The sequence below is a fragment of the Gymnoscopelus braueri genome (assembly GCF_963280865.1).
Source record: "Gymnoscopelus braueri genome assembly, chromosome: 18".
Classification (NCBI taxonomy): Eukaryota; Metazoa; Chordata; class Actinopteri; order Myctophiformes; family Myctophidae; genus Gymnoscopelus; species Gymnoscopelus braueri.
The window spans coordinates 31,401,073-31,411,024 of NC_137618.1; the positions used below are offsets into that span (position 1 = coordinate 31,401,073).

General features: G+C 41.4%; 1 protein-coding gene across 2 annotated transcripts; it reads left to right on the top strand.

Moving 5' to 3' along the window:
* The first annotated feature begins 811 nt into the window (after positions 1 to 811).
* Positions 812 to 9,341, top strand: fancb (FA complementation group B). 2 transcript variants are annotated; one of them, XM_080456649.1, is made up of 9 exons: positions 812 to 862; positions 1,426 to 2,375; positions 2,470 to 2,625; positions 2,771 to 2,863; positions 3,146 to 3,274; positions 3,439 to 3,611; positions 4,536 to 4,948; positions 5,879 to 6,119; positions 8,147 to 9,341. In XM_080456649.1, exons 2-9 carry the CDS (start codon positions 1,461 to 1,463, stop codon positions 8,550 to 8,552), a joined length of 2,526 nt encoding a protein of 841 aa, XP_080312775.1. In that variant the 5' UTR covers positions 812 to 862; positions 1,426 to 1,460; the 3' UTR covers positions 8,553 to 9,341. The 2 variants fall into 2 exon arrangements, with proteins under 2 accessions (XP_080312775.1, XP_080312776.1); XM_080456650.1 differs by having other exon boundaries at positions 848 to 1,086.
* Positions 9,342 to 9,952: the final 611 nt, after the last annotated feature.

Genomic DNA, 9,952 nt, shown 5'->3' on the forward strand with positions numbered 1-9,952 from the left:
AGGGACGAAAGCGGAAACACTATTTAGAAAATCATCCAAGACTGTCATAATATGACAATCTTGTATCAAGGCTACGCCTCCAGCTGACGTCATTTCACTGACCGCTTCAGTGATCATCCCGAGTCCCGACAGATTAAGATATATTTTTTATTTATATATATATAATTGTTTGCTTTTGTGTTATTGCTATTGTCTATTTAGCTGCATAAATAACGTATTCATTTATTTTGGCTATTATTAAACAGTCGCGTGCTAAATGTTTACCATAATGCACTTCGACTGACTGACGTCATCATCATAGCAGGAAATGTTGAACTTCTGTTCGCGCGCTGGAAAGTTCAGTGGTAGTGTTGCCATGTCTGCTTATTATAAGCGACTTTGGGCTTGTTTTTCTGTAAAGTTGCTTGTTGTACATATTGGTAGTTTCGGGTTGTGGTTGCTTTTTTGGGCTTCCTTCCTAAATGTTGTTTAAACCAGTGTTTCTCAAACATTTTCAAGTCAAGAACCCCCAAATGTTTTTGTCTGCGGACCGGGGACCCCCATCCCATCTGAGATTCAGATGGGATGGGAAATTCAGATGGTATGAGGGGTCCCTGGCATTTTATGTCAGGGACCCGCATACAAGATTTGTGTTATTAAGATATCAAATTGTTTTCAAGATTTTTTTGAAAATAGCAGATCTATTCTACATGTCGGCTAATTTCAAATAGCCGATGTCCAAAGGGCGAAGGGCTCGGCGGCTCGCATCTTTTGGGCTTATTTTCATAGAGCTGGTTTCTTATTTCTCTCGCACAATCTGGCAACACTGGCTGGAAAGTTCAGTGGAGACATGAGTGGATGAGATGAGTGTCCTTCCTTACATGTAAATATTTAAAAGAACATCTGCTTTGTCTGTTTTCACAAGCAAAGCTAACGTTACATTACGTTAGATCGACTTCTGTCAACTTTGTACTTTGGGAGCTATAATGTGTTCACTGTTGTTTGCGGTGCAGGGTTTTGTCTGTGCCATGTTTACACTGGTTTAGCATCTTCTACTACACTATCTCACAGAGTTACATCTCGCATTTAGGCAGCTGCAGCCAGCAGGTATACTGCTTGTATGCTTAATAATGTTGTGTTGTTGCTAGTTGTTAACAATGTATCTGTGTGTTGTGTGTCTACCGTGGTAAAGTTAGTTAAATATTGGATATTCGACAGACCACCACAGAGCTGCTTCTGGAGTACTCTCTGAATTATGTTCTTACCATAATATACATAGATTTTTTAATAACTTCTAAACCAAATGAGATATTGCACAACCCTTTAGATTTGTCATAAAATATGTCTAATATTGTACATTCATAATTCAATGTCTTATTTTTTAATACTGTACATTTGAATAGCTTCTAAAACAAATGACTTATTAACCAACTCTACATTGTGCAGGGGGGTGTCGCACCCTATTTCTCTTACCTGGATGCATGATGGAGAAAATACACCTGGAAGATTCGGAGCGTAAACAGCATCGGCTGTGCCACTGCGGAAAGATAATCTTCTTTCAATGCAAAACATCTTCAGAATACAATGTAAAAGCTGCTGAGGTCCTATTCAGCAGCCTTTCCTTCGATCAAGGTGGCAACTCTTTCCTAAGAGCAAATGATGGAGCAGCTGTCATCAACAAAACAAGGTCATGTGACATAGTGACTTGCAAATGTGTCTTTGATGTTCAAAAAAGAGTCACTACGCCATGTGTTTTATTGGTACATAGACGTAAAAGCGAGAGCTTCAAGTACAGTCTCCTCACTCTGAGCAGTTCAAACAGACTGGAGCCTCACATGGAATTTCAGCTCCCTTATCAAATGCAAGACGATGTTGGAATTCTGCCAGGCCCCATAGTGATATGGAGCCATGCTGCTTCTGTCTTTTACACATCTCTGCAGGCACCTGAAGTGAGACAAATACCTGCCCAACTCTCCCAAATCATCATTGGAGTACTCCCGCTTCACAAAGAACAAGTGTTTTTTCTAGGTCTGCAAAATTCCTCAGAAGAATGTATGACGGATGCACGCAGCAGCCAAGCTCTTGGGTATCTTCCAGACAATGGACAGATGTTTGACGGAAGTTGGGTTTTACCTCAGCCCTATTGTTCCATTACAAAGTCCATGCTGGTTCTCTCAGCTGAAGAGAAGAATGGTGTGTTGAAAACCAGAGTTGTTGCAGCAACCTGTAAGAAGCAGCTAGTTTATTTTGAGAGTGGAATTCCAAAAGAAGTGTGCCAGCTCCCCTTTGAGGAGCCTGAGGATATTCAGATGGTCAACACGGGAAGAAATGGCTCCCTGTTTGTCATCTACTTCGACCAGGGGCATGTCTGTGCTGTATGGAAGGAAACGTTCCAGGTATATTCTAAATGGGTTAATTTTGGGGGGTTGATGTGTCATCTTGACAAAAGTAGTCTATTAGTCTTTTTACTGTCCCACTTTACACATGCAGGTAGCCTCTTGTTGGTCAGGTGTAAGTTCTATTCACGTGGATGACTTCCTGGGCCATGGAACAGACCAGATGCTGCTGGTTTTTGCAAAGCAGGTGGGCCCTGGACACCCATTGGAGAATTACCTCATCACAGACCTCTGTGGCACCACGTACTCTGTAAGATATTTGTCATCCTTACAGGATAACACTACTGTTGTTAAAAAGCATCTTGTCAGCATTTGCCAGGATAATCCCTAAATGTGGAGTAGATAATTTTGAAAAAGTGAGAATGACTAATGGCGAATATATTGTTATTTTCTAGCACAGTCAGGACAGCGGAGATGTTCTGAAGACCTCTCATCCAGCCCAGGAGAACTATCTTCTCACTCTTCAAGCTTTAGAGTCTCGGCTGCAGGTGAGCATTAATATTAATGGCTTTCTTTACATTAATATTATGATGCATAATTGGTTATTTGTATTTATTCATTTAATTCATTACAATCAGTTATTTTATTCTGATGACCTTGCAAATTAATGAACTTATCATTTAGTCTATGAATTAGTCATTTAGTCTATGAATAAGTCATTTAGTTATAATTCAGTTAGAGATCTCATTCAGTCAAGTCAATTGTATTTATAAAACACGTTTAAAACATTCAGTGGACCATCTCACTCAAATAATGTCTTTTGTATATAGAGTGGCTTGAACTTGCTTCAGGATCTGCAGAGAGATGTGAGAGTGAAGGAGAGGGTGATTCACCAGTCAGTCCAATCCCTTATAGATGTGGTCTCAGGAAGAAGGCCTGTACTCTCTCAGTATGAGGAGGTAATTGTATACTGTGTTCATGACCCCATACACATTGGCCTCATTAATGGCCTTACGTTTTGACCAATGTGGGTGTGCTGTTGCAGGGAATGACAGAGGTAACTGTCATTGCTGTCACACAGATTTTGTCAGTGTTGATTATAGTCTTTGCTCATCCTGTACAGGAGGGTCTTACTTCTCTATGGGACGGCAATGATGAGCCTGAGATTGAAGCCTTTGATAACACGAAGCGAGATGTGCCAGCAGTGTCCTCAAAACCTCAAGTTGACAAGCTCTGGCATCGCATCATTGAAGACCAATTGGTTGTGGGCGTCATCCTAACTACAGACAGCTCTAGGTAAATGTGTGGTGATGTTTTCTTCTATGAATGTAAGATCACCTATTTAGCAAAGCATGTGATTTATAGAATTCTATATGTGCGTCTCTATATCTTCCCTAAATGGCTCATTGAACATCACATTATTTTAGCACTTGTTAGTAATGATTCTTGCCGGCTTGATATCATGCCATGCCATCCTCATCTGGCAGAAAGTGGAACCACGTGTATGGTAATGATACAGGCAGTGTTAATGTGCTGTATGTATTAATGAAGTCCAGTCAAGCATTGTTTCCTAGTGAGAGGCACTTTACAGTTGTCTGCTCCTACCACTGCTGTCTGATTACATTTTAACTACTAAAACATGTAAGAGCGAGGCTATTAATCCTCAAATCTTATAGAGGATTAATGTGTACCTCGAAATAGCTGCATAATAACATGTTTTCTTTCATAGATGAACAAGGCATTATTGTAAACAAATAAGGCAGTGTATTTGTATCCGTCTCACTCTTATCTCCTGACTTTGTATGAAATTGCACCACTGTAGCTTTAGCTTAGCTGTCAGGTGGTAGCCATGGCAACACATTGTCAAATAACCCTCCAAGCTCTTTTTTCTTCATAGAAGCGGCAGAGCAATCAGTTCCTTCGTTACACCATCCACCTGTTCTGGTTTCAATTTGGTCACATTGTAACTACCGAAATCCATGGCAGAATTGCTTCAAGAGCCTCTGTACTATTGTGGGGTTTATATTACAACACCGTTAGAGTTTCAGTAATAAATTGGTCCCCCCCCCCCCAGGGCATCTCAATTGTTTACCAGTCCACCTACCTGCTCGTTCAGTCACCGATAGATTTTTTACGAATCTTCGTAATAGATTACCTGTGTGATCACCTGTCGTCCATGTGATACATGACTGTTAGGGATGTGTTTTATTTCTGTTCCAGACCAGTAGGCAGTGTGAGCTTATCCGTCTCGACAGAGACGGGCCAGAGATCAGTGCCTGCAGTCATCCAGACCCACAGCCAAGTGTTCCGGCTCCCCACACTCGGTCCCTTATCCCCCACTTCTCCTTCCACTCGCCTGGAGCCCGCGGCCAAGAAAAGCAGACGGGACAATGCCAACACACCCAGTGACAGCAATGCGTGCAGACTGGCCGTGACCGCGGTGACTGACCTGACGCCTCTGCTGAACTCTGGCTGTGTCAAGTGCCTTGTCGTGCTCCATTACCTCCACACTCAGGAATCTTCTGCCCTTGCACACGAGCCAACTCCGTTTGTCCTCCATTGTGGTCATGTCCCTTTGGATGCCCAGAGCAATACCCAAACTCGGCTGCTGAATGACTCCAAACTCACGACGGGTAAATTGGGATCGAACATTTAGGACTTGGTTTTGGTTTTGTATCTATGCAGCAAAATCCAGAGTATTAAAACCGGGAAAGCATCTGTCATTTTCGATTTTAGCGTTGGCTATTCAAAAATAGCAGATACAACAAGCACACAGCGTGTCACTTTGTGCCGCACTGCAAGCTTGTATTATCTGCTATTTTTGAACATTTTTGAAAAATCTTTTAAAGGAGAAATCCGGACATTTTAAGTGTTATCTTTGATGTGTCGTTACTCACCTACCGACGTAGAAAGTGGCGTTGTTTTTTTCCATCGATTCCCCTGTCGTCATTTTTTCAACCCCCACCGTTTGCATAATGGGAGCGCGTGGCTTAGGGAAATTCGTCTATTATAACCGATGCAAAGTTATTTTTTTTCTCTACTACTACTCATTGTAGAGTCTCATGATAGTCAAACATGCGCTGAAAGTTCCTGAGAGGCTACCGCTAATGCCGAACGAGCTAACGCTAGTTGCTTGTTTCTCTCCCAGAACCTGGCAACTTGGTGTTGCCAGGTAGAGAAACAAGCAACCAGTGTTAAATCGTTCGGCATTAGCGGTAGCCTCTCAGGAATCGATGGAAAAAAACAACGCCACTTTCTACGCTGGTAAGTGAGTAACGACACATCAAAGATAACACTTAAAATGTCCGGATTTCTCCTTTAAGTGTTGAATAATTTTGAATTACGAAAAAGTGTGAGAACTACTGATTTAGAAGGCAGTCGTAGAATCGGCCTCAGGTCTTCTTAATGGGTTAATTTAACCCTGAAAGTGTAACAATGGACCCGTAATGGTGTTAAATTGGCACTCTGGATTTTGATGTGTGTGAGCCCATATTTAGTTTTATTAGAGTGATTGAATGTTGTGCGTCTACATCTTCTTCTGCTATGTTCTCTCTACTGTCTAGATGAGGTCAGGGAGGATTTGCTGAGCCTGTTGGCTGTGCTAAATCGCTGGATCCTCCACATAGATTCTCCTGACCACAGCTTGAGGGATGTGGATGGCTGGATCCAGAGAACAATGGGGTGTGAGAGGCTAGAGGTGGAGCCCCAGTATCTTCTGTCCAACCCTGCAGGACCAGCTGCTCTCAGGCTGTTTCACTGGCAACAGACAACTCCCTTCCAGGGGGAACTGATAGTCCACTGCAGGTAATTTGGTTTTATTCACAGCATCAAAGCAGTGTGCAGAACCGAGCCATAGATGCACAGTAGGGCTGAACCTTTTAATTTGACAATTCAAATAATTGGTCAGAGAGCCCCCAGTCAACTGAAGGTCTTTGAGTAAAATTGCCTTTTGTTTTTCACCTCTTCATTGGCCACAGCATTTCGTAGAATAAAAGCTTTGGCTACAAAGATTTACAACTTTCAAAAATAGCCTAGATTTTGTTGGCGTTTTGTACAGGTGGACAAGCATGTCTTTCTTTTTACCTTAATTTACCCAGGGGAGGCTCGCTGAGAACAAATGATCTTTTTCAGGAACGCCCTTCTTCACAGACACACACACACACATTAAAACCTGGGATATGTCTGAAATATAAAGTCTGGGACGGCTATAACCTACTGACTTGGTCTATCCACTTTAGGCTTGATTACTGTAAAGGCGGGTTCACATTGAATTATTTTAGCCCCGATTATCCTGCCGATCTGTCTTGACGCTTGCTGATAAATCCCCCGATCTGATGTGAAATCGAGGGATTTATCCAGTTTTGCTTGCTGTATGTGTGTGTGTGTGTGTGAAGCAAGTTTGAAGCTCTTGCCGACTGGAAATCGTACAATATGAACTGGATCTCAAGTTGCAACCAGCACTGAGAGCAGAGATGTGCTACAGCCAATGAGAGTTTTTATAACTTTTGTATCAGACAGACAGTCTGCCTGGATAGATCTATATAGATAGGACCTTTATTGATCCCTGTGGGGAAGTTCAGGCATCATAAATATTGGTAGCAATGTTGATATTGCAGTGTTATTTATAGCCTATAAAACTGGTTAGAATCGTCACACATGGACCACTCTGGTCCATGCGCCACGGCGCACCGTGTGTATTTGGAGACGTCTGTCCTGTGCGCGTATACTTAAGGGTTAGCTCGTATGGTTTGCAGGTTCCACGAGGGGATAATTCCCATGTTCGTCATGATTGGAATACTTTTTGAATTATAATTTAACTGATTACTGTGACCGACCGAGGAAATGACTCCATCTCTCCCCTGGCGTTGCGTATGGAAGTAGATTGGTTGACTTGGTTCATTGATTAAAAGTTACACAAATCATTATCCTCGACCCACATGGTCTTAATAATGCAAATGGAATTAACTTAACTAATAGATATGTAGCTAATTATGAAGTCCTTTGATATATTTTACATTAATATAGTTATGATACAGGTTGGAATCTATACAGTAGCCTAACGTGCCTAACGTGTGTGTGAAATATTTAGAAGGGGAAACGTCTCACGCTTGGTATCATGCTGGTTTTCGTGATCAGAATAGAATAGAAATATGCCTACTTTATTGATCCATGAGTGAAATTACAGCTGCCCTCATCAAGTAAAACAAAAATGAAAGACGATAAGCAATAAATATATTATAAAAGAGAATGATATTAAAATTAATTGGAATTTTTAAAAGTATATTGCACGTCAGTATAGGCCTATTATATCCTGGTGAAATCCCCTGTCACAATATGTTTTTTCAAAAAAGTATGCTACTTAATTGCCTTTGTTTGGAAGGTAACATACTGCCTTGTTGAGCAGTATTCCATTTCATCACAATGTTGTTCTTGTTCCATAGTCAAAACTAGTGAGCTAGTAGATGCAATTATCTGACAGAAAAGCCCTTTGTGTAAATATACATGGACGCTTCTCACATCAATTCTGGCTTTGAAATTGATAACTTGGATTTGTGTCAGTCACGTAGAAAACTGATGGAATTTCAAAGTAATGGGGATCCTTTGAGGTTCTACAACACTGAAGTACCAATCTCATATACATGCTCCATGAATTCTAACCACTGTTGAGCTGGATCTGAGGTAGCTCAGAAATGATAGTGAGCAAAACTCAACATACCACACTGTAAAATCCACCGTGTTAATACACAGTTGTACACAGTTACAAATGGAAAAAATAACACTGAGGATTTACTCTGTATGAAAACAAAATGGCACTATTTCCTTATTTACAGTCACTTACGGATGCTCCAGTTCCTGGATTCATTTTTGGGTTTCCTTCCTGCATCCTGCTCCATCAAGTCCCTGAAAGACCTGGGGACATGTAGGACAACTCGGGTGCTTTCTCTGACCTTGGAGGAGGAGGTGTTGTCACTCAAAGACGGTGTGTCATCCCTGTTGTGTTGCAAGGACGAGGAGAAGGAAAGGACCATTGGAAAGAGGCACAAAGAGACCCCAGAGCCACATTCTGTGGAGGGTCTCCAAAGATGCAGAGAGGACTGGGACATGGACTTGAGGAGGAGCAAGACCAGATTGAGCCCCCTGGTGGATATAGGGAGCTATCGCAGGTTGACCCAGAAACTATTTAAGGTTAAGCTAGAGGGGGATATGGCGGTACTCTTGGAGTCACAGAGAACTTAATTCATTTCTGGAATGCGCTAGAGGCAGTGGCACTCAAATTTTATCACTATGGTGTGAAGAAAGATTTTATGTTATAGATATGGCAGTGCTTTCATTATAAGAGATTATCGATCGGGAGCAGGAGGTCATTATTGAGAAATAAACCCTGACAGGGTCTAATCACCCTGAAGGGGTTTATTTCTCAATAATGACCTGCTCCCCATTGATTATCCCGCTTATTACACGACTGCTTAATAAGGAAATGAATGAATGGACCCAAAAGTAACAATAAAACAAAGTGATTGATTTTAAAAGGATTTCATGGCTTATGTCCCGTGTACTGTTCATCTGCAAATTACATTGTGTGTTTGTTTACATGGCTGCAATGTTGGATATGGCAAAAATCAAGCAACGCAAATTGATATGAGCCAGGTGCTCTGAGCCTTTGTTTAGACAGCAGTCTGTCATTGAGTTCAGCGGTCATTATTCAAAAACAATAATAAACAAACACAATGTTATACGTACAGTATATGCCATTTATCCATTGCTGTATTGTGATACTATGATAGTTATATTGAGTAGGTAAACCGAACCATTCATTAGACAAAGTCTGAGTCGGACTCAACATTCCCCAATATGTTCTGTGTGCCGAGAGCTCACAATGGAAAATCGGCCACCAGCCTACAGTATGTACAAGCCCAAAATGCACACAGGATGGACTGGAGATGTTCCTTTGCGAGTTCTAGTCGGCTCATGAAACACATTGGGAAGCGTCTTCCTCGCAATTGAGCAACAATACTATTTAAGTTAAACTCTAAACTCTAAAATCTGTTTAATTGGTTTATGCCAAAAACATCCACGTTGGTAGCATGTGTTTTTCATATTATTTTATTCCCCAATATTGCACAGTAGGAACATTTCTTTGATGAATATCCCATAGCCAAAATTAAAGGTAATATCAAGTACTTTTAGACTAGCTGTGTTTATGGTAAATGAAATGTGTCAAGTGTGGTGATTTAATGACGCCATTCAAGTATGCAATGCATTTCCCCGGCTATACTGAAAGCATGTCCACATCTTGGCTGGATTTCTCTGCTGAGGTTATACAGTATGAGACTACCCCCTTTCAGACAAATCTCTTGGGGTTTGCATTTCATGTCAGTGCGGAGAGCTTCAATGTACCTCCTGTGGACAACTTCCTGGATTTCATAGCCCTAATCTGTCTGTGATGCTCAGCTCCCATCAGATCAACAGTGTTTCTGTTTAGACAGCCTCTTTAATGTCTGACTTTGCTGTGTGCTCACCAGTGGGAGACAGAATCTGGCTTCTTTCATCCTGAAGTGGGAAATGTAATGTGTGTTCAATATTAAGAAGACTGAAAAACACTTTAAGGCAAGGCTGTGCTGCTGCTATGCTGGCTA